This window comes from Podarcis bocagei (assembly GCF_964188305.1).
Source record: "Podarcis bocagei genome assembly, chromosome: 2".
Lineage (NCBI taxonomy): Eukaryota > Metazoa > Chordata > Lepidosauria > Squamata > Lacertidae > Podarcis > Podarcis bocagei.
In genome coordinates this window covers 108,838,947-108,863,224 of record NC_138126.1, presented here as the reverse complement: position 1 = coordinate 108,863,224, position 24,278 = coordinate 108,838,947, and the positions used below count along the sequence as shown (strand labels likewise).

General features: G+C 45.1%; 2 protein-coding genes across 12 annotated transcripts in view; both read left to right on the top strand.

The window, feature by feature from the left end:
• Window positions 1–1,090: 1,090 nt before the first annotated feature.
• AMZ2 (archaelysin family metallopeptidase 2) lies at window positions 1,091–16,900 on the top strand. 3 transcript variants are annotated; one of them, XM_081181491.1, is made up of 7 exons: window positions 1,091–1,225; window positions 5,324–5,606; window positions 7,974–8,147; window positions 11,009–11,137; window positions 13,910–14,073; window positions 15,401–15,577; window positions 16,746–16,900. In XM_081181491.1, exons 2-7 carry the CDS (start codon window positions 5,324–5,326, stop codon window positions 16,890–16,892), a joined length of 1,074 nt encoding a protein of 357 aa, XP_081037617.1. In that variant the 5' UTR covers window positions 1,091–1,225; the 3' UTR covers window positions 16,893–16,900. The 3 variants fall into 3 exon arrangements, with proteins under 3 accessions (XP_081037617.1, XP_081037619.1, XP_081037618.1); XM_081181492.1 differs by lacking the exon at window positions 1,091–1,225 and adding an exon at window positions 1,413–1,517; XM_081181493.1 differs by lacking the exon at window positions 11,009–11,137.
• Window positions 16,901–19,101: 2,201 nt separating this feature from the next.
• Window positions 19,102–24,278, top strand: part of ARSG (arylsulfatase G) — a 119,836-nt gene continuing 114,659 nt past the window's right edge. For 5 of the 9 annotated variants that reach the window (XR_014004698.1, XR_014004699.1, XR_014004700.1 and 2 more), the window contains exon 1: window positions 19,112–19,635. The gene's annotated coding sequence lies outside the window, so the exon portion shown is untranslated. Of the gene's footprint in view, window positions 19,636–24,278 lie in introns of all 9 variants that reach the window. The other 4 variants (XR_014004696.1, XM_081181409.1, XR_014004697.1 and 1 more) reach the window with 4 other exon arrangements.

Sequence of the window (24,278 nt, the reverse complement as noted above, 5' to 3'; positions counted from 1 at the left end):
AGGGTAAAGCTGCCTCTAAATCAAATAAATAAAACAAATTAAAAGTTGAAGTAATATTTGAAATTAAAATGCTCATTGTGGTCACTTGTACCAAAGAGTAGTCATTCTTGCAGAGTAACGACCTGGCTAAGGTTGAAGATGATGGGAGCATCTCAATCGGCTATGCTTACTGAGCACGCACAGAAAAACTATGGTGGGGAAAGGGGGAATTTGAGAAGTGCTGAAAAGGTTTTCAGCAAATCCAAGAAAGCTTGTTTTAGTTTATAGATTTTTTTTAATGGAAAAAGGCACGTTCTTTGTAATTTTGCAAAATACAGTCCTTAACCTCATGAAAGGTTCTCCCTGATGCAGTTTTTTCATTTAACTTCCTACTTTGCAAACGACTGAAGATTTGGACAGATTTTCCTGAGCGCTTGGGGTCAAAAGAAAGTAATTGAAAAGACCTGTTGTGGAGACATTTCATTCCAAATCTTAAGAGAGCCGGACAGAGGAGGATGACAGGTGGGTGTCCCAACATAAATCCCTGGATACGCCCATAGCGGCAGCCCCCTTAAAACAGCGTTGAGAGAAATGCACTCGGCACATGCTTAGAGACACTCACTACCTGCGTGTGACTGCATTGTGCCCAGGGGTGCCAACTTGAATAATATATTCTGGAGGGGGGGAGGCCCAGGTAAGCCTGCATAATCGATCACATGATGGGGCGCACCCACAACATAATAATAATAATAATAATAATAATAATAATAATAATAATAATAATAATAATAATATATTATCCCCAGCCACTTTGGGCCGCAATGCCCATCAAACTTTTTTAGGGGAGGGGGCAGACCCCCTCAAATATTTTATTTTTTTGTAGCGGGGGGGGGGAGGGACCTCGACCCCCTAGGAGTTAGCTCCTATGCCTGTGCCTTAGCGTAGGCGTAAATATATATATATTCCGAAGCGGGGATGGCAGCATCTCTCCCGTCGACCAGGCCCTGCATATGCTGGGGCAGGAAGGCAGACCAGCCGGCCTGCTGCTTCCCTCACGGCCGGCCGGGCTACGAATCTGGGAGCAGAGACCTCGCGTCTGGAGAAGGCCCGAGCCCGGCCTCCGCCCTCTCAGTCCGCCTGGCAACGGCTGGAACCGAGCCGGGCTTCGCGGCCGACACGGAAGGGCGGAGCAGGCCGAGCCGGGCCGTGTGGGCCGCGGCTATGAGAGAGGGGCGTGCCTGAGGAGGTAGGCCTCGCCTGGGCGTGGCGGCCCGCGGAAGCGGCGCCTTGTTTGGGGGGTTCAGCTGTGTGGGGAAAGGTGCTTGGGTGTGGGTGTCAAGGCAGAGGGCCCCGAGGACGACGCCGGAGGGAGGGAGGGGGCCTTCTAGCATGGGCATAGCCAGGATTTTTGTTAAGGAGGGGACAGGCTTTTGTTCCGGGGGGGCGGGGGGAGCAGAACCTCATGTATTGATTTGTATTGATTTTGATTGATTTGGGGGGAGGGCAACTGCCCCCCTTGGCTACGCCCATGAGTTCCGGTAAGGATGGAAGTGTCACAGTCAGGGCAGGGGTGTGTGTATTGTACTGGGTGAGGGTTGCCAACTGCTCAGGCCCTCCCAAGAGTCCCCATTTCCCAGGGACAGACAGACACATACACACACAGAGAGAGGGAGAGAGAGAGAGGGAGAGAGAGAGAGAGAGAGAGAGAGAGAGATTCTCTCTATATTTTTAAAGGGGGGAAATCTCAAAGCAGTTTATAACCTATATTAAAGCATCAAATAAAACAACCCAAACATTACAAAACCAAGTCAAATATAAAGCACACGCACTTAGCTGGAAAATGAAATATTAAATGCAGTCTCTTGAAAAGTTAGAGAATCACAGAATTGTTGAGTTGGAAGGGACCCCGAGGGTCATCTAGTCCAACCCCCTGCAATGCAGGAAACTTTTTTCTCTTTTTAAATAAATTTTTTATTAGATTTTTCCACAATGATAACACAAACCACAAAGCAAAATGATACACAAAAACGGGGGGAGGGGAAAGGAACAATAAACAGATAAACAATAACAACAAACTTAATTCTTCACAAATCTAACCTTTTAAACATCTTGCTTGACTTGGTTAACATTCTAAATCCCATTTATTTAATTATAACTTAGTTTAATCCTAGGCCTATTTGTTTCTTTCAAGTGATTTCTAATTTTTTATATTACAATATTTATTCAAATAGTCCTTAAATTTCCTCTAGTCCTCTTGTGCAATGCAGGAATCTCAACAAAAAGCAGCATTGTTGAGGGCCCCATCTCTGCGGTCGGTCCACTGCTAACACATCTGCCCCCGCCTCCTGGCCCTGTTCCTCCTCACTGTCACATCCTGCTCACCTGTCCCCTTTGAGCATACAAGAGAGAAGACAGAGCAGCTTCCTTCACTTGCCTTGTGCCTTCCCTCTGGGGCAGCAGTTCTCAACCTGTGGGTCCCCAGATGTTGTTGGACTACAACTCCCACCATCCCTGAGCTCTGGCCTTGCTAGCTAGGGGTGATGGGAGTTGTAGTCCAACAACATCTGGGGACCCACAGGTTGAGAAAGGCTGCTCTGGGGGAACAAGAGTGAGAGGTCAGCAGAGGGGTGAAGGAAGGAGGAGGTAAATCCATTCTGAAAAGGGGCCCATTTGGTGCATCTTGCCCTAGGAGCCCCTGAAGCTGGTCCGGCCATGTGTGTGTAAGTGTATAGCAATGGCAGCTGATTTGCTCAGAATAAAATAGCAAGGGGTCTGGGTAACTGCACACTGTCCAATGCATATAGGCACAAAATTATATTTTATAGGCTAGATGATGAAGATGTTTGCTAAGCAGCTTCATTGTTCTGTCAGAACCTTCTTCACAGAACTGTGGCTGATCTATATAATTGTCTCCTTTCTGCTAACAGTAAAAATAAATAAATACTTGGCTAAGCCTTTGGGGAAAGGTGATTGGGAATGACAGCCTATTATTTCTTTCTACTGTATTGAGCATGATGAGTAGTTACTGTTTTTAAGGTTATGTTCATATGATGACTTCTATGGCTTTTCATTGCCAAGGTGTCCTGAGCTCTGATAGCAGGAAGGGCAAGGGAAACATGTATTAAATAAGCAAACAAACAATAAATTCAAGAAAATTGTTTCGGGAAACAAGCTCTGAAAAAATTGTTGAAGCTAGTGTACCTTAAGAAGTGCTCCCATGACACCCAGTCTGGGACCTTTAGCTTCATACATTCAGGCTGGCTTTTGGCATATGTGCATAAAAGAGCAGCTTTTCTTCACCACCCAAGTCAAGTAGCAATTTGTTTTTGAAACTGAGGGAACTTTTGAAATAAGTTTGGGATATGTTAAGATGTCAATGGTTTTTTCCCTCCTTTTCTTCCTTTAAACTGCCACTGGGCAGGCCCAAGCTCTTGAACAGACCTAAAGTAATCTTTTGGGGTTTCCTGGAGTTTTTAATGGCACCTACAACAGACACATTCATGTAAAATACAAATCAGAATAGAATTTATTTGTTGTTGCGGCCATCCTGGTCATTTGCGATCATCATGGTCAAACCATCACTACAAATAAATACAGTGGTACCTTGGGACTCAATTTACAAATGGAACACACTCAACAGGAAACGAAACATGTTCTGCTTCCAAGGCAAAGTTCACAAACCAAAACACCTACTTCCAGGTTTGCAGCATTCTTAATCCAAGTTGTTCATAAACTAAGCTGTTCTTAAACCAAGGTACCACTGTATACATGGGACACGGGTGGCACTGTGGTCTAAACCACAGAGCCTAGGGCTTGCCGATCAGAAGCTCGGTCTCTGCTCCTGCCAACCTAGCAGTTTGAATGCATGTCAAAGTGCAAGTAGATAAATAGGTACCGCTCTGGCGGGAAGGTAAATGGCATTTCCGTGCACTGCTCTGGCTCACCAGAAGCAGCTTAGTCATGCTGGCCACATGACCTGGAAACTGTCTGTGGACAAACTCCGGCTCCCTCGGCCTATAGAGCGAGATGCAGTCGTCCGCAACTGAACCTAACTGTCAAGGGTACCTTTACCTTTTTTACCACTGTATACATCCTATCCATGCTATATGGTATGTGCCTAGATACACCATTAAAAGTCAGTATTAGCCAATTGATACATACATATATATCTTAAAATGCAAACCAAAGCACGAGTTTCTATATTTCATTGATGATCAGATCTTTGCAGTCCACCATATTATCCTTGATGAACATTCTTCTTAGTTTTTGGGCAGCAACTGCAAATCTTGCCATGTTGTTTATCACAAACTTATCAAGTCAGACAACAAACACGTGATCTTCACTCAGTAGTCTGCTTCAGTCATCTTACATAACAATTCAAGAATATACTTAGCTCTCAGTTCAGAATACAAAGGACAATATAGTACATAATGGTATAGATCTTCAACTGCCACATATACAAAGTCGCTTTTCTACTGGGATTTTCCTATAGCGCCCCTCTAAATATTCTGAGGGCATAGTCTGAAAACGCAGACCCAGAAATGCCTACCTAAATGAGCAAATTGGTAAATCATACAGATAGTTTTCAAAGCCATGTGTGTCTTGCTGTTCTCATTAGGGAAGATTCAGGGTCTGGGACTTCTTCTCTAACTCCACCTCTCCCCTCCTCCTGCCCCAAACACACGCATGTCAGAAGAGGAAGATAAGAACATACCACAACATCCTGTACTGATGGCACTGCTGATCATTAATATGTGATTTTAAAAGGCCATTCATGATAGAATGGGTTTCCTGTGCTGTTTAATGTTTCTCAGATGTTCAGAATGGGCTGTGGTTGAAGACAGAGTGACGAGTCTAATAAACCACTGCTTCGATTTCATTAGGACAGACGTCATGAATTGTAACTGGATTTAAGAACCACCTAGATCTTGTTACAATGTGGGTTTCAGACTGATGTAAATGTGGCTGGATTTTTTTTTTTTTATTTTTTTTGGTGAAAGTTGGGATGTAGTGACCCAGTGAACATTGTATGGAACTAGGCTGACGACTGAGTTTGTAGCAAGCCTTTCACATGCTCGTCTTGTCCAAAAGCAGAAGCTGATTGTGAAATGATGGTTGGGTATGGAAATAGGACAGGAATGAGGAAGCTGAATGTTGCACATGTAGGACTTGATGGTTGCTGAGTAAGCAGCAAGCTGCAAAATATGGCTGGTTACTTATCGTGAAAGGAATAATAGGAGCTTGTGAGGAGTGGTGGAAGAAAGGGAACAGTTTAAAATAAAATAAAAATGTGTGCATGGGAAATGCAGATGTTGTAACACTTTTTGTCTTTCTCTTTCATTAGATGAAGGTTATTAAACATTCTGAGGAGGTGCTGAAGGCAGCCCTGGTTTCCAAGGACACACAGCTTGCAAAACTTTATGAGAAGTTTAACCCTAAGGAGAAGGGTTTGCTAAATGAAGCATTTCGGCCAGGCAGTGTTCTTTTCAAGCCCATCACGCTGCATTCTGAGTCGGATTGGATCTCCTCACACCCAGAACCCACCCAGGATTTTGCACAGTTTTATCATGACCCTTGCAGAAAGACACCAACTCCCCAGAAAAATCGGATTTATGTTCAGCCCATTGGTAATGCTGCCTACAGAACCTTATGGCCAATAAAGTATGCTAACCAAGCTAGGCAGGTTCTTTAATGAGTCATTAAATAGGAACTAATTAAGCTGGTGTTTTTCAAGCTTTCCACCTTCAGGGAAGCCTTTTCACTTTGAACGGTCTGTGCCCATATACCACAGAGCCCTTGGACATTGCAGCAGATATCTCTCATATTTTGGGGTGCACTTGGTTGACACTGGACACCTGTGATGCCTCACCATATGCCTTATTGTATATCCAGTCCTTTGAAGTCTAGAAAGTGTTTCATGACACATAGGAATTGGTAAATCAGGATGAGGTACACGAGAAGCATAGAAACCTTCTTTACACAGAGTCCAGGGGAACGTCTTGCTCAGAAGTGGGCAGAAAGTAGATCAGGATCTGCTGGTAGATCTCTGGGTGGTTTGCAAGTTATGCCTAGCCGGGGAGTCTGACTTTCAGTTGTCTAGCAGTAGCAACAACAAAGCGGTTTATTATACCTAAATTAGACTGCTGAAATAAAGAAAGCTAAACAGGAGTGGGTATTTGTGATGCAGGTGGCGCTGTGGTCTAAACCACTGAGCCTGGGGCCTGCCGATCGGAAGGTTGGCGGTTCAAATCCCCGCGACGGGGTGAGCTCCTGTTGCTCGGTCCCTGCTCCTGCCAACCTAGCAGTTCGAAAGCACATCAAAGTGCAAGTAGATAAATAGGTACTGCTCTGACGGGAAGGTAAACAGCGTTTCCGTGTGCTGCTCTGGTTTCGCCAGAAGCGGCTTAGTCATGCTGGCCACATGACCCGGAAAAACTTTCTGCGGACAAACGTCAGCTCCCTTGGCCAGTAAAGCGAGATGAGCACTGCAACCCCAGAGTTGTTCGCGACTGGACTTAACTGTCAGGGGTCCTCTACCTTTACCTTTTTAAACAGGAGAGGTCATTTGTGTGAAAGGACTGTGAGCAAAATTGAATTCTAGAATTGAAAACAAATTCCTAAACTCAGAGTTTGCTTATAGTCACCCTCATTTATTCAAACTAATGTATGTATTTTGCACATGGCTTTGGTTCTTGATGTTCTAGTAAAAAACAAGGTGGGCCACAAGCCTAAAGTCTTCCGACCTCTAGTTTGCACTGAGTGGTAGCAGTTCTCCAAGATTTCAGAGAGGAGTATGCACTCTGCTGCTGAGCAAAAGAACTTTAAAAAGGGTGTCCTAGTTATATAAGTGTAGTTCAAACTTTTGTTTACTTTGTTTAAAAGTCCCACTGATATGAACAAGTGTACAGGTATATCCCATTGCAATAAATTGAATTTAAGCATGTCTGCTGTGTTCTTGCATCATATATACAACCATAATTTTAACCTTCGCTACTTTTTGAGTGCTTGCCTTTGTAGAGTTTTTGCTTTTTGTATGCCATTAAAAATGGAAAATGTAAATTTGACCCTCAGATAACGTTTCCTGGCTTTGATAGCCAGTTGTGACTGTGCTGGATAGTTTTGCCAACACACCCCTTTTCACTTTTATCTCAGCCCCCCACCCCTGGCTTGGAATGACAGCCAAGACAAGGTGGCTTTCCCTACCAAAATATGCAGGAGATAAATATCATGCCCAGTGGGATATAAACAGACAGATAAAGTAAAGCCAAACCGTGTACATGTTTACTCAGAAGTAAGTCTAATTAAATTCAGTGGGGCTTGCTGCCCAATAAGTACCAGTAAGTCTACATTTCTCTGCATTGTGAACCTTCTGCCCTATGACTTATTCAATGAGAGATAGCCAACGTGGTGCCATCCAAATGTTAGACTACAACTTATTATCTCTGGTCTTTTGCCATGCTTACTTGGGTTTATGGGGGTCGTAGTCCAACAAAATCTAGAGGGCACCATGTTGGCCACTCCTGCATTAGATGGTCTTTGGCAAACCATTATCTCTCTGCCTTTGTTCCTCATTTTTAAAACAAGACTAATGGTGCACATCTCAGAGTCTTATTCTAAAGCCAGACAAGATAAATACTACAAATCATGGGATGTATTCAACTAAATTAATGTAGTAACTGAAACCAGCACAATGATTCTCGCTAGCACAAGATGACTCCCCCCAGTGCCCTCCCCGAATCTGCTCAAACGTTTTGCGAGAACTTCCAAGACAGCACATTGGGGAGGGAGGAGAGGGAAGATTGTTCTTTTGCAAGCCTAAATGTTTGTACTGATGGAATGATTTCTTTAGCACTATATTGAATGCAAACCCATATCTCATATTTTAAAATAGTACTATGTATACAATAGCTCTTCATGTAGTTTAGGGTGGGAGGGGGGGAGAACTATACAGCTGAAACTATAACACGCTGCTTTTCTTCACTGTTTTTTGGTAGGTTCTTTTGGAGATTCCAGAGTTAGCCCAGATGTCTACATGAAATGGCTGAAGGATTACTGTGAAGCCTTTTACTATGGCTTGATTGTACGAATCCTAGGACCAGTGCCAGTTTCACACACAGGTTGCCCTTTTCGGATCAATGAAAACACACACAATCTGCAGATTCATGCAGGTATGAGCAGTGCTTTTTTTTTTCCTTTAAAAAAATGTTTAAGGGTACCCTCATTTTCCTACTCATATTGAAATACTGCCCCTCAATGAGGCCAAACTTAGATTCACAAAATGTTTAGGGGTATCCGTCCCTGCCCCCCCCAGGAAAAAAAGCACTGGGTATGAGGAACAGATGGAACACTTTTGGATTGGGACTTTCTCATGGCGTTAAATCAATTTTGACAGTTCTGTGGGCTAGCTTATAAATCTCAGCTGTGTTAAAATAGCATTATGGCACTCTTTTTAGCAAGTAAGAACACTGAGAATTCTTACTCCTGAATGACTGGCTGTAATCAGAAAGCAAATGAGAAGGTACTTCAAAAGTCTTCAAACTCTCGTGGATTTTATGTCAGCTTCATGCACTGAGCCTTTGAGATTCTTCCGTGTGAGCCTGTCATTCTTCTGTGCAGTTCTTAACCATGAAGGCAAGAAGGGTGACCGGCGGTTCACACCAGCTGCAAAGAGCAACGCTTAGAAATATAAAACCTAGGAAGCTTCTTCAGATTTGAGAGTATTTCTCTGTCCATCCCATTCTAGCCTACTCTGACTGGCAGCTGCTCTTCAGGGTCTTGCTAAGTGATCTTTTTAACTGAAGTTGCCTGGGGTTGAACCAGGAACCTTCTGCATGTGTTTTCCCGCTGAGTTATGGCTCCTCCCAGTACTAGTGCTCCTGTTCAGTTTTTGTATGGTTTTGTCACCTGTGGGACAAACAACAGCTTTGGGAGGTTGTGTTTGTGATTTACAGTCCTATTCAGTACATGCATACTTAAGAATAAGCCATACTGAGTCAACTGGCTGTATAGGTTTGCTGCCTTAAAGCAGGAAAACAACACTGGAGGTTGAGAGCGTTAAATACCCTCTCCCCAAGAGCCACTCCATCTTGCTGTAGCTGCTTTCAACTTGAAAAATAAAGCGTAGAAGATTAGATGACAGGCCCCTCAGCACCTCTTCCAGCTTGGTCCACAGAATGCTTGTTTCAGTTAACCATAGCTAAGGCAAACCACAGTTTGTCTCAGTTCTGACATAGTAGTAAACTCTACTTCATTACAAGCAGAAGCAAAAACTTCCCAATGTTCTCCATGCCACATAAGGAAATGAAATGAAGAAGGGTGCACAGTTCTGTGACTCTCCCTGGCTTATTCACATAACAACAAACCATTACTTATTGTTACAGTGACTGTATTTGGATGGATCTTATTCACACTAACTATAACTGTCTTAAAATCTGTTGTGTAGACTCTTGATAGTAGGCAAGAGTTATGACAGCTAGATTCCTTTTCAACTGAAAATTATTTATATCTGGAGGGAAATTCTGGCTGTGTCCTTCCCCTGGCGCTATAGATAGAGGCCTGTGTGGAAACAAAATGGGAGAGTACAAAACTGCAGTTTCATTTGCTTAGTGGTAAACTGCTGCTTTTCTCTGTGGAGAATGGTAGGTAAAGGACATAGGTATCTGGTATTCCTTTTGTATAGCATGGCTTAGCATTAAGACCCTTTAAAGCTGCTGGAAAATACAGTGGTGCCTCGCAAGACGAAATTAATCTGTTCCGCGAGTCTCTTCGTCTTGCGGTTTTTTCATCTTGCGAAGCACGGCTATTAGCGGCTTAGCGGCTTAGCAGCTATTAGCGGCTTAGCGGCTTTAAGAAAAAGGAAACAAACTCGCAAGAACTCTCAAGACGTTTCGTCTTGCGAAGCAAGCCCATAGGGAAATTCGTCTTGCGGAACGACTCAAAAAACGGAAAACTCTTTCGTCTTGTGCGTTTTTCGTCTTGCGAGGTACCACTGTAGTGGGTTTGGGAACACCCCTCCCCTTCAGCAAAAGCAGTCTCTGGGCAATGTGTGTACATGGCAATGTGTAGGCACAGGCCTTTTGTAATGGAAAGCAAGTGTGTAGGCATAAACTCTCAGCTGGCTGGTGCTCAAAGTGGGTGGCTGAAAGGAAACCATGACACTCACTTCTTGCTTCCCTCCAGCCCAGCACAAGCCCAAGGAGGAGGCAGGCTCATCCTGTTGCCCTTCAGTCCTGAACGTTTCATGGAGCCTGGGCTGGAACCCAAGACAAATTTGCACGATGACTTCAGCACTTCCAAAGGGATGAGCAGAATTTGCTTCCCTTGGGTCAGAAGCATTCTAAATGCGGTAGGCTCAGTGGTTAGAGCGTGGTGTTGATAACATCAGGGTCGCAGGCTCCATCCCCATATGGGACAGCTGCCTATTCCTACATTGCAGGGGGTTGGACTAGATGATCCTCAGGGTCCCTTCCAACTCTACAGCCCTATGATTGTAAGCCATCACAGGGACTTGAGAGCTTTCAGATCCTGGGCCGTCTTCCATCAAGCCAAAAAAAAAACTCCCAAAAGCGAAAATAAAAAAAATTCCTTCCAGTAGCACCTTAAAGACCAACTAAGTTAGTTCTTGGTATGAGCTTTCGTGTGCATGCACACTTCTTCAGATACACTGAAACAGAAGTTGCCAGCTCCTTCTATATAGTGGGGAGGGGTATTACTCAGAAGGGTGGTGGGAATGGGAGATTGGCAGGTAGCTGAGATGAGCCTGTTGATGAGCCTGTCTCCTCCCAAAAGCGAGGAGACATACTGGAGGGCACAATAAAGGAAATCTCTTTGCCCTGCTCTCTCTCATAGGTCCCCCCCCCCCGTATATCTCTACTTATTATCATTGCAAATGTCACATTAATTTTAATAGAACTAGATAGCTCCAAAAGCCATCTGGAATTCTGGGTTATGCTATCACTGTTTTAGAGCATTTACAATCTCCTGTCCTTTTGCTTCTGCTGAGAGAGACCTACGTCTGTTGTTCATACAGGTCACCTCTTGAGTTACCTAAAGAAAAAAAAGCCAAAGGATGCTTTTTGTATTGTGGGAGTAACCATGATAGATCTTTACCCAAAGGACTCCTGGAATTTCGTCTTTGGCCAAGCCTCCTTGACTGAAGGTATATACATTGTTTATTGCTTTATCAAGTCATCAAGACTATATATGACTTTAATTTGATAATGAGCTTCTTCTATCTTTGCACAAAACATCAGTACAGTGGTACCTCGGGTTACAAACACCCCGGGTTACAGACTCCGCTAACCCGGAAGTAGTACCTCGGGTTAAGAACTTTACCTCAGGATGAGAACAGAAATTGTGCAGTGGCGGCAGCAGGAGGCCCCATTAGCTAAAGTGGTACCTCAGCTTAAGAACGGTTTCAGGTTAAGAACGGACCTCCGGAATGAATTAAGTTTGTAACCAGAGGTACCACAGTAAGACTGACTACAAGCCAACTATTTTTTGAGCAGTGGGGCTGCTCCAGAAGTGCACTTTTTATTTTGGTATATGTATTTATATATAAAAATACAACACACATTGAGGGGAAAGCATTTCTTATTTATCAGTGCACATGATGAGGAAGAAAGAAAGCTTTGAAAATTGAGGCTGCTTCTGAGGGAGCTGTGCTGCACGTCTTGTTCCACTGCTTACCCTGTGTAGTCAGTGTTAAACTTTGCCACAGATGGAATTCAGATTGGCATCTTCCCTTCTGGCAAGCTGAAGTCCAACTCTGAAGCTGCAGGCATCCCCCTTGAGGACAGAGTGTGATGCATGACTGCATGGCCATGATAGCAGAGCTCAGCTTGTGAGAATGAAGAATATCCTCCACACAGCACAGAGCCTTCTGGTAGATTAATGGCATTATTTACTCACACAGGATCCTAGAAGCCTTTGTGCAGATCCAGCCTGGCTCTGACTATGTAGATGAGGGGTCAGGAACCTGTGGCTCTCCAGCCATCATCCCTGACCATTGGCTGGGGCTGTTGGGGGTTGAGTTTCTCCACTCCTGGTGTACATCGTTCCCTACCTTCCCAGCCTTTGAATGGCGGAGCCAGACTCTTCACATTTAAGGCACTGGCAATAACTATAAGTAAGCTGAGCAGAAACTTTTAAGGCCCCATGCTAGTATGAACCTGCAATGAATATGGCTGTGCAGATTGTTGCGAAATTTCTGCTGAGATAGAACATGGTTTGTGCCTGCACTAGAGCAACTGGGCTTTTCCTTGCTACCCCATCAGGACAGTAGATTTCATACCAGAGATGGTAGGTGTTTCTGCAGAATTTCCAGCTTGATGTTTTAAAAATGAATTATTCTTTTGAAAAGGTTCTGCTGGGTTCTTTCGATTCAATAAAGGTCCAATAAACAGTGTAGAGGGAGGGAGGATTTGCAAGAGGGTTGCAGTACATCTCTTGACCACAGAGGGGTGGCAATAGCACATACAAAACAGTTTTATAATGAAGTCTCCTGTGCTGTCTAGGACAGTAGGGCATTCTGGACCATGAGGATAAAACTAGGCGAGATTGGGTCTCTTCTCATTTTTGCAAAAAGCAACTCGGGGGACAACAACACTCAGATATAGATATAGAAGTCAGGGATATCCATTTCCTCCTGTATCATTTTCATGATAAAACCTACCACCCCCTTCCTGAAACTCTGACCTTTGCAACACACCACCTTGAGGTGTGCTAATGAACAACAGCGCTTACCAAGTTTAGAGGAAGGCCATACAAATCTATGCAAAATAGAAATTTTCTTTGCGTGCGATGAAGTGGCTCGAGTTTTGAGCAAGTCATTTCCCTAAGGTAAGAGGAGATTGGCCAGATTCAAAAGAGGGCTGGACTCCTGCTACTTTATTAGTCACACACAAGAGACCATTTCAGAGGAAATTCAGTAATGCAAGTACACTTGCTAAAACTCCCATCTCTACACAAACTATTAAAAGTGCAGGAACCCTGTCCTCTCTTCACCTGACTCCCTTAACTCTTACAGGACAGTAATGAGCTCCTTAGAGGAAGGGTAGGGGTAGGATTCAAATGGGACGCGGGTGGTGCTGTGGGTAAAAGCCTCAGCGCCTAGGACTTGCCGATCGCATGGTCGGCGGTTCGAATCCCCGCGGCGGGGTGCGCTCCCGTCGTTCGGTCCCAGCGCCTGCCAACCTAGCAGTTCGAAAGCACCCCCGGGTGCAAGTAGATAAATAGGGACCGCTTACCAGCGGGAAGGTAAACGGCGTTTCCGTGTGTGCTGCGCTGGCTCGCCAGATGCAGCTTGTCACGCTGGCCACGTGACCCGGAAGTGTCTGCGGACAGCGCTGGCTCCCGGCCTCTAGAGTGAGATGAGCGCACAACCCTAGAGTCTGGCAAGACTACCCCGTACGGGCAGGGGTACCTTTACCTTTACCTTTAGGATTCAAATGTAAAAATAAAATAAAAATGCTATCCATCAACTTGCTTGAAGCAAGTTGCAGCTAAAGGTGGGTGCTGCAGTGGGGCTGCAGTTCTGTGGTTACTCCCAGCCCCACCCATGCTTTCTCAGCCTGACCTTAGTCGTACATGTTCCATTCCCACAGCAAACTTGGAATTCTTTTTAGAGATGACTGCTGTGAAGCCACAGCTGGCCCCAGGAGTTCTAGGGAGACCTTGGGACCTTATGAAGCTCATGTATCTGAGCAAGAACATTTTTGTAGCTGGACTGATCTCAACAGGGGCTTATGGGTAAGTTTCCCCCATGTCACTTCTAGGTGGAAGAGTGGAAGAAGCCTCATTTCTGACTTTCTAGAAGTATTGTACTTGCTTTTCCAGTAGTATATTCAGCATTTTGGTGCTATTATCCTGTCACCACATCCGTCTGCCCTTTATGGGAGCCTTAATTTGATTTCCTCTTTGCATTGTTAAGGAATGGGGATCTTCAGCTTTGCCAGGTATGACAGCGACTTTTACAGTGCAAACTACAAAGGCACACTGAAGGCTACAAAGAAGCTTCCTCCATCTGACTATTCTGTGTTTGATGGCTACTATACCCCTGAGATCACAAGCAAGCTGCTTCTGAGGTCCTGCAAAGTGGGTGTGCTTCAGATTCCTGGCACTACATTTCCACATCTAAATCAAATCTGTGTTTTAGTCGCCACATTTCCTTTAATTCTTTGATTAATTTCCTGTAATACTTTAATTCTGTTAAAGTAAGTGGACTTAACACTGTTTATTTATTTTAGTTCTTTAAGGCCATTTCTATACTCCTTTAAAAAAATAAATATCTAAAAGGCATACAACCACAAAAAACACAGTACTTTGCTGCTGGCAGTAAACCAAAATGATGATATACAGTAATCCCAGTTTTGTCACGTCACTGTGGCTTGATGGCCTAAGCCCTAGCAAGGGAGTATTTGGATCTAGAACAACAAACTGGATGTTTAGCAGACCTCCAGAAAAATACATGATTTATTAATTTAGTCTTATTAGGATAAATAAAAAAATTCCTTCCAGTAGCACCTTAAAGACCAACTAAGTTAGTTCTTGGTATGAGCTTTCGTGTGCATGCACACTTCACACACTTATTAGGAGTTCGACATTTGTGTCTTGTGTGTGGCGTTTGGGAGGCTCATGTTGCTTGGATGTGCAGCTTTACTTTGGCTACATGAAACCTCTCAGAATAGGCCGCTCAGTTCACCTCCCTCTTAAGGCAATGAGGCTCATCCACCCTGCTTTCCCTCAGGAAAACCCATTGTTTACCACTGAACTGGGTTGGGCTTTTCCCCCTGCAGATTGGTGTTTGTTCCAATTCAGCAGTATACTGTGGGTTTTCTCGGGGAAAGCGGTGGGGCAAATGAAGAACTGCTCGGACCCATGCCTAGAAATTGTGGGATAAGCGGAAGCACGGATTAACCTATAGTCAGCTCACAGTTAACCGTTTTGGTTTAACTGGGAAGCAGATGTGTCTGGAGCTTTGCATAAGCAAGCCTTTCCTGTGGAAGCCACTGTGCGCAGAATACATAAACAGTTAGTTTTTGTTGGGGAAGTGAAAATATCAAGTTTTGTTTTGGGAGGGTTTATTGTGTAATGCTCTGCGTAACAGCAAGTTCAAGTTCCCTGAAAGAGCAAGAATTTTATCACCGTTAAGTGTATACTTTGTCTTGGAAAAGAGCTAACAATACAGTACTTTGGATTGATTGATTGATTGTGCCTCTTCCATCGGACAGGGTCGCCCCAGCCACTCTGGGCAGCTTCCAATATATACAGAAACATCATATATTAAAAAGCTTCCCTATACAGGGCTGCCTTCAGATGTCTAAAGGTTGTATAGTTACTCATATGTAGTGCCGTGGGGAATGTCAGGTCCTTAGAACACACGCTCCAATTGTTCCTTGTTTCATTTGGTCCTGTGTTTCAGACCCTGACTCACGAGATTGGGCACATCTTTGGACTGCATCACTGCCAGTGGTTAGAATGCGTCATGCAGGGCTCCAACCATTTGGAGGAATCGGACCGACGCCCACTGGATCTTTGCCCCATTTGTCTGCGCAAGCTACAGTCCGCCCTTGGCTTCAACATTCTGGAAAGATACAAGGTACAAAAAGATTGCCATTCAGGTTGGAGACATCCATCTTTTTTGCCTCTTACTCTAAAACTAAACATGGGCAAGTGTTACCCCAGCAGTGTAGGAACTACTGCAGGCTGCTTTCAACTTACGGGTTTTTTAGGGGGGTGCATTAATATAGCTTTTGATTTTACGTCTCATTTTGTATTTAACAGATAGAGTATTTTTTGCTTATTTATTGTACACCACACAGAGAACTTTGTTATGAGACAACATAACAATGTTGAAAATGAAATACCGTATTTTTCGCTCTATATGACACACTTTTTTGCCTCCAAAAATTAAGGGGAAATGTGTGTGCATCCTGTGGAGCGAATGCAGGCTCCTTGGCTTCAGCGATAGCAACGCGAAGTCTCCAAAGCGCAGAGGGAGCGCTCCCTCCGCACTCCGGAGGCTTTGCGTTGCTTCTGCTGAAGCCTGGAGAGCGAGAGGGGTCGGGCTTCAGCAGAGAGGCAGAGCTGTGCAGTGCCCCTTCAGCTAAGCGGGAGGAGAAATGGAAGCGGCTCTGTTTCTCCTGCCGCTTCGCTGAAGGGGCACTGAGCAGAGAGGGGGAGAATTTTTTTTTCTTGTTCTCCCCCTCTAAAACAAGGTGCGTCCTATGGTCCGGTGCGTCCTATAGAGCAAAAAATACGGTAACTTAAGAGACGAGTTATCACTTTCTCCTCTGTGACCCCCATCCCACGCTGCCTCCTTGTACAAACAACCCTGTACAGATTGTGAGATTAGATTGTTGAGGATTCTCAGTCCTCAACCCAGATCCACCCTAGATTTTGAGAAGTGAATGTCAATAAGCCACTGAACTGCTTAAGAACTGGTTATATTTTAACACACTATTTTCTTTATGAGGAGATAAATCCACAGATCTGCCACACATAGCCTGAAGAAATATTTCTTTGTGTTTCTTCTGCTACGGTTTGTTTCTTTGCTTCTCTTTGTCTCCTTATCTTCAACAAATAAAGGCACAAATAAACTGAAAGGCCCTGGAGAAAGCTGTGGTCTAAAAAAATGCACAAAAGAAGTCATTGTTGGTGCATAATCGTGGTTCCATGCCAAACCAATTGGTTTATCTTAACTGTTTATTTTATTTGACACAACCATTTTATATAAGACTTTTAGTTAGTGTTTGGATTTCTCCTAGGCACTGCAGAAGTGGATGGAGGAAGAAGCTACTGGAACAGAAGAAGGGCTTAGCAGTGAAGCAAGGCCAAGTTTGCAGAAACCATTGGAAGCATTTAAAGAAAGCTATGACTGGATTTCCAAATGCCTAGAAGTTCTACAGGAGTAAAATCCTTTGGGGTGTAGGTAACGTTAAAGTGAACACTCTTATTTCAGTGGTGGGCAGCTGCTAAAATATGAGATGATGATGAATGAATGAATGATTTGTTTAGTTCTTTCGTTAGAAACTAAACAACTTGTCCTTAAAAGTTTAGTAAGTTTATTTTGTGAGCAAGGTTTCCCCTTGCTACTTACTTTAATTTTTTGTTCTGAGCTATCATATAAAACATTTCAAAATACTTCAGCTACGTTGGAATCCAAAGAACTAACACCAGAGATTCATACTTGTCCCCCTTTTGATTGGCAGTCTTACCATTATCTACCTGCAGGACAGTTGTGTAACATTTACATACCTTGAAAACCTGGAATTCTAAAACAAGCAATGGCTCTTTGGCACAGAGTGATGTACACAATTTTTTTTAATCAGAGAACATTCATATAATATAGATGGATCAAGTAAACCTAAGCTTTTCATTGCCTCAATTCTGTGAGTTACCTATTATAAAGCTAAAAGTCAGGAACAGTGAGGTTTCAGCAGCAATATCCATTGAAATCAGCATTTAGTTTCAAATGAACGTTTATGAGGATTGATGTGTCCATTATCTGAAGGTAGTGGGAATTTTCCTTAAGATGAGTAGACTGAACAGACAACACTGCCTGTCTTGAATCCGTTAAACTAAAACATACAGGTACAATAGTTTTTAGCTATGCAATCAATTTAAATTCTCTAATAGTTGGAGTTGTTCAGAGAGTTAAGGATTATTTTTACTTATATGAAAGATTCATAGTCCACCCTTCATTGTTAATATTATTTGTTTGTTTGTTTGTTTTACCCCGCCCATCTGGCTGGGTTTCCACAGCTACTTTGGGTGGCTTCCAACAAATATTAAAAATACATTAAAACATCAGTCATTAAGAACTTCCCTAAACAGGGCTGCCTTCAGATGTCTTCTAAATGTCAGAGAGTTGTCTATTTCTTTGACATCTGATCAGAGGGCGTTCCACAGGGCGGGCACCACTGCAGAGAAGGCCCTCTGCCTGGTTCCCTGTTTGATTTGTGCTCTATAATACAAACTCTATAAAAATTCTTTTTTTAAAAGCATTAAACCATTTCTATTAATTTTACAAATAGTATTCCATAATAATTAGATTGGGTCACAATTCAGGGAAAGCCTTCTTGAACAAAAAGATCCTCAACAGCTGCATAAGTATCAAGACACTGCATCTGTCTGATCTCAGCTGGTAACCAATTCCAAAGGGCTGGAGCAGCAACACTAAAAGCCCTGTTTCTAGTACAAAGTAGCACACTTCTGGGGCATGTGGTGCTCTCTGCAGTGGCTTATCTGAGCAGCACCCAGCAGGGATATACAGTGGTACCTTTGGTTAAGAACTTAATTTGTTCCGGAGGTCTGTTCTTAACCTGAAACTGTTCTTAACCTGGGGTACCACTTTAGCTAATGGGGTCTCCTGCTGCCGCCGTGCTATTTCTGTTCTCATCCTGAAGCAAAGTTCTTAACCCAAGGTACTATTTCTGGGTTAGCAGAGTCCGTAACCTGAAGCGTATGTAACCTGGGGTACCACTGTATGGGCAAGGCAGTCCCTCATCAGATAGGGCTCAGCTATAACAGATCAAAAAAGGGACGTGGGTGACGCTGTGGGTTAAACCACAAAGCGTAGGGCTTGCCGATCAGAAGGTCGGCAGTTCGAATCCCCGTGATGGGGTGAGCTCCCGTTGCTCGGTCCCTGCTCCTGCCAACCTAGCAGTTCGAAAGCACGTCAAAGTGCAAGTAGATAAATAGGTACCGCTCCGGCGGGAAGGTAAATGGCGTTTCCGTGCGCTGCTCTGGTTTGCTAGAAGCGGCTTAGTCATGCTGGCCACATGACCCGGAGCCTGTACGTCGGCTCCCTCGGCCAATAAAGCAAGATGAGCGCCGCAACCCCAGAGTCGGTCACGACTGGACCTAATTGTCAGGGGTCCCTTTACCTTTATAACAGATCAAAGTGTCTCAGGCTGCACTACTTTGATCAATGATCAATAGAGGATGTTGCACTTACGCTATCCTAGGAGGCACTGGTTATTTAGTAACAGTGTACAGCCCAATCGTATGCATGCTTGTACGGATGTAACCTACTGTCGATGACTTACTCCTGGGTAAACGTGCACAGGATCGTGCCACAGTTTGTAAAACAAACATGAGGCGCGCTGGAAGCAGGTGGTGCGTATTAAAGTGCGGGTGGGCGTGGCTGCTTTCTGTGCACTGCGCCGCAAGCGGCTGATCCAGGAAGTGCAGGCTGCACGTGCGCTGAGGCACTGGGATCTCGCCCCGGCTGCAGCCTGGTGCGACAAATAGGTTCGCGGATAGCCGGTCGGAGTGCCCCAGCTCAGCTTTCGTGCCGGAAGCAAGCTCCTGGAGCATGAGGGCAGCGGCGTTGCGCAGGCCACGGCTGTCGGAGATCTCTCCTGCAAAGCGCCCACGGGCGTCCCTGCTGCTTGCTGCATCGCTGGCCTCGCAAAATCTTGCCTGCGCAGGGAGACAACGACCACTTGCAACTGGCCTTGCCCAAAGGGGTTGCGTTACGCGGAGCGATGCGGATTCGCCGAGCTCGGGAGTTTAGAGGGAAGGTCCCCATTGGTCCAGGATCGGGGAAAGGGGCGGCGCAAAGCCCGCGCTCACACGGGCTGCGAACCGTGCAACGTGGGAGCGAGCGGCGCCTGCAGCAGCAGCGGTGGGGTAACTCAGCGGCGCAGACCTGTGAGTGAATTGCCCCTTTGGGGCAGGCTGTCTTTGCTGGGGGTGCGAGCGGGGACTTGCAGATTTTGCACGGGGGCAAGCCGGGTGATGGGTGGGACCGATCCTGAGTGGTACGGGCAATTTAGCAGCTGCCACCCCTTTCCGAGGGAGAGGGCGGTTTTGGAAGTGTCTCGTAAACAATCGGGGAGGGATGCAGAAGGAAGGGTCCGGTCACCGGATGCAAAAGAGGCCGGGGGCTCCCGCACCTTTAGGTGCAGGGGAAGGGAATTTCAGCTAGCGTTGCCGTGTGCTGCAGGATACACCTGCTCCTACACCTGCACGCAGCTGTTGAAGGAGTCGGTGCCCTTGCCTCTTTAGTATGGGGCCACCCTGAGGAAGGGATGCATCGAGATATCTACCCCCAAAGCTCTTGTGGGTTTTTGTGGCAATCCAGGGGATCATGATGTTCTGGGGAGGGGGTGGGGGGGTTCAATAGGATTGGGGTGGCAGTGTGCAGCCAGATCTCCCGCTTACTCTTAAGCAAGCTTCGCCAACTCCAACTGGGGGGCGTGGAGGTTTCGTGTCCGCAATCGCTTCAAAATCGTCGCTGGGGATGGGAGCCAATGGAAGGCGGAGTGCGGCGCTTCCGGTGCAGGGCGGCGCACTGGAAATTTCCGCCGTTGCGCAGCCTGCCTGGGAAGCCATGCTTCTCTCTGCCCGCCCAGCTGGCCCGGATGCCCGGCGCGTGGAGGGCGGGGCGCAGCTCGCGGTCCGTAGCGCGCTGGCGCAATAGGAGGGTTCCCTTACCGCCCCCTACTTTCCCCGCGTGGTTTTAGGGGGTGTTTCCTCTCCCGTCCGCCTCTGACAAGGAAAAACAGAAAACGTCGCGTTGAAGCCCCTCTCCTGTTGTCGTGCTCAGGTTGGAGCAGAGTCAGCCCCAAATATACTCTCTGCCAACTGATGCATTAAGCTGGTTTTCTTTCTTTTCACATACATAGATCTGGATACTCATGCACAAGTACCTCGGTTTAAGAACTTAATTCGTTTTGGAGGTCCGTTCTTAACCTGAAACTGTTCTTAACCTGAGGTACCACTTTAGCTAATGGGGCCTGCAGCATGATTTCTGTTCTCATCCTGAAGCAAAGTTCTTAACCTGAGGTATTATTTCTGGGTTAGCGAAGTCTGTAACCTGAAGCGTCTGCAACCTGAAGCGTCTGTAACCTGAGGTACCACTGTAGATTGATATGGTAGGGCCGTGGGTCAGTTACAGAGCAACTACTTTGGGAGCAGCAAGTCAAAGTTTCAGTTGTGTGGAAGCCACAATCTAGTGCCACTCGCCTTCCATTCTGCACCATAGCTGTGGCGCACCCTGCAGCGCCCCACGAGGCTACACACCCGGTGCGACCAAACCGGTTGCGTTCCCCTAAATCTGCTCCTAGGAACAGGGCCAGCCCACCCACGATGCGAGGTGAAAGGACCACCTCGGATGGCGAGATCCACAAGGGCAGCAGACCCAGCCTCCAATGAACGCATCACCTGCAGCTGCGGCGCACACCTTGGATGACAGATCTGCCGCCGCCTCCTCAACAGCACCCCTCCAAATGCCTCTACAATGACCTCTTGGAGAATAGGAGATGCTGCTGGTGTCCTCCCACCTGAAACCTCACTCCCTAATATTCAGGTTCTGGGCTAGGATATATATACATATGAACATACTAAAGTGGTAAAGAACTGTGGTGTAACTGATCTCTGTTTGAGATCAATATTTGGTAACTTTTTTTCTACATTGCAACCAGGAAGTGAAAAGTGACAGCTGACAGGGCCAGTTTAATTGGTTTGTACAAAGAAAGCATTCATCTGTATATTTAACTCAGCCCAGGGCTGTTTCGTTTGAGGGACCCGTGAAATTTAGGCTTTTCCTGCCTAATTCCTGGCATGAGCTAGTATGCACTGCTCGTTATGGCCCTCCACAATGTATTGTATTGTCATTATAGCCTACAGTATGGACTAACTTGTTGCTGAATTGGATGAAGTGTTTCCCCCAAAAAGCCTAGCTCTGTTTTTATTCAGCTGCAAATGCTTGCCGGGCTTGTTCCTGAAGAAAATGCGAATTCAAGAGGAAAATGTTAAAACGAGGTATTGCTTGCCACAAAGGAAAAGCAAATGCAACATTGGATTTTATTGAGACCTGCTAATATGGCCAGATCCTGGGAAGCCCCACTAAACAAACAAAAAAGCAGGTTTTAAAGTAATCCGGCTTCAATTCTGTCTTGGTGGGCTTGCTTGGCATTGGGGGGAGATTATGTATCTCAGTAGCAGAGCATGTACATTGCATGCAGATCAGTGACATCTCTAGTTTAAAAGGACCAGGGAGCAGATGATACAAAAATACCCTTGCCAGAGCCCCTGGCGGTCTGGGCTCAGAGGTGGTTTTAGGGTAACGTGACTGGTACAGCTTGAGTGCCTCACTGCAAGGGTGCCACAACAATGCAGTAGAACGGTGCAAGTGGGGGTACCAAATTTTAGTGTCGCTGCTGAAATTTGAGAGCCGAAAGTTTGCCACTGCTGGGCTAATGGGGCAAATAGCCTGGTCTGCTACAAGGCAGCATGAAATGTGAAGATGTGTTATTGAACCCTCTCATTACGGAGTCTGGCTTTTGGAGGCCAGCCATAGCTTATGGGCCTACTGGTCTTGATCTGCTAGATGTGGGGTCTCTGGAGGGACCAGTGAAGTCAGTAAAATCCTGCTTAGTTTGGAGTGAATTGGCAGCCAGTCCCCCAAGGAAAACTGAAAGCTTGATGGGACAGATGAACTTAGATGTGATAGTCAACCAAGTTTTACTCAGAGTAGACCTGTTTAAATTAATGGACCAAACTCTGAGTAAAAGTTAAATTCCACCAAGGGTGTGTGTGTAACTTCTTACAGCCTAAAGAATATTGTTTGTATTTGTGATGCTCACAACATGTCTTAATATAAGTACGGTAAATCTTTTCTAGAACAGCACACTAGAGGGAACTCTCTAGCCTCTTTAAAGCAAAGTCTGCGCTCTCTAGCCTTACACCCTATGTGTATTTAATGAGAATTTCTGCAAAGCAAATATGTTTGAAGATCTTTTTGTAATTAAAATGAAATGTGTTCTTTCCCCCTTCCTTCCTAAAATTCACACCTGAATACTAAAATCTGCCGCACATTTAAAGTTTTAAAAAGAATGCTTCAAGTGAAATGAATATTTTGCTATGACTTTAAAGGAACAACATTTTAAGGAATCAAAAAATTGGACAGGATACATTTTTCTTTTTTTTTAAGAGATGTGAATAAACATTGAACGTTCCTTACAGTTATGTATAAATACAGCAATTTGGTCTTGGGATGGGAGCGCCACTAGACAGATAAAGCTACCCATCAACCAAGTTTGCACATCTGTTCCCCCTCCCCCTTAATATAGATTTGTTCCCTCCTTTTTGAACGAATGAGAACATCCTCCAATCCATGTGTGTGTGTGAAAGCCCCTCAAAGCCTGGAAAAATGCTTCTCCTTATTTTCAGATCTCCACGATACCGTTGAGCATATGGGGACTGTGAATTAGTCTGCTGTAACTAATAAGAATGCAGACAGTTTAATAAGGACTTTTCTGTATTAATAAAGACCATCACACTTGATTATGTAGCGTTTTTAACATAGAAGCCATGGGGCAGTAATCCTCTTCAACATCTCAATTCAGTGAAGCAGGTCCTTTGGAAGGAAGGGAAGGATAGAAATATTACCAATAATGAAGATAGCAATCATTCTTACTATAAAGATAAGAAACTGAGGGTGGCAGCTTGTGACTTGCTGAAGATGAGCTAGTGAGGCCATCAAAAGCGGGTGCTTCAATCAAGTGGTTAGCAATAGATGATCAACAAAAGGATGCTTGGAAAACAAATCTTTTCCCCCAAAGGATTTTGGGGGTTGGGGGAGAAGCATTTTGTTTAATGGCCAAACATTTGGCAGTCACATGCATACGCTGTACACCTATTTTACTCCAATCAGAAACTGTTTCTACTTTGTAATGCCGTTATTAATGTTACAGCTTTATAGTATGGGGGAAAGAAGTTTGACGCTTGTACAACCAATCTAGAGTTTCATGTTGTTAACAGGCATACAGAACTCATGTGCAAGTGGATTTCCCCATTCACTTAAACTCTGCCTGTGCAGAGTTGTCCACTTAAGTGAAGTGAATGCGAGTGTCTTTGTGGGTGGGAGAGGGTTGTGTGTCTGCTAGAAGTTCTGTACGCTGGTGGGGCCATTGGATTCACTTTTGGCCAGAAAAAGTAGCCGAGCTGTTCCCCTGCTTGGAGTGACCGCTCCTGTGAAAGGTGGTTGTGATGGCTAAGCTTGATGGCTAGCTGATACGTAGCGGAGACCAAGGTGTGGGACGGTGAGAATAGAAGTTGTCTCATTGTGGTAGCAACTTCGGCTTAACTTTGTTAGATGAGGCGGTTTTAGGCAACTTCCCCTGCCAACGTACACATGTTGAAAGAATGTATTTGTGGGGGGTTTCTCCAGCTGCACACCCTGCTGGAGTCAAGTCTAAGAACCACACCCCCACTGCCTACATGTTCAGAGTGTGTCAGAAGCATGCGTTACAGTGTACATGGATCATTTTCCATGAGGAAGGATCCCG

What these genes read in the sequence shown, in the direction of transcription:
- AMZ2 (XM_081181491.1), top strand. Translation starts at nt 5,324, where the DNA reads ATGAAGGTTATTAAACATTCTGAGGAGGTGCTGAAGGCAGCCCTGGTT. An exon ending in GATTTATGTTCAGCCCATTG is followed by an intron (nt 5,607 to 7,973) that starts GTAATGCTGCCT and finishes GTTTTTTGGTAG; the next exon opens with GTTCTTTTGGAGATTCCAGA. An exon ending in TGCTTCTGAGGTCCTGCAAA is followed by an intron (nt 14,074 to 15,400) that starts GTGGGTGTGCTT and finishes CCTGTGTTTCAG; the next exon opens with ACCCTGACTCACGAGATTGG.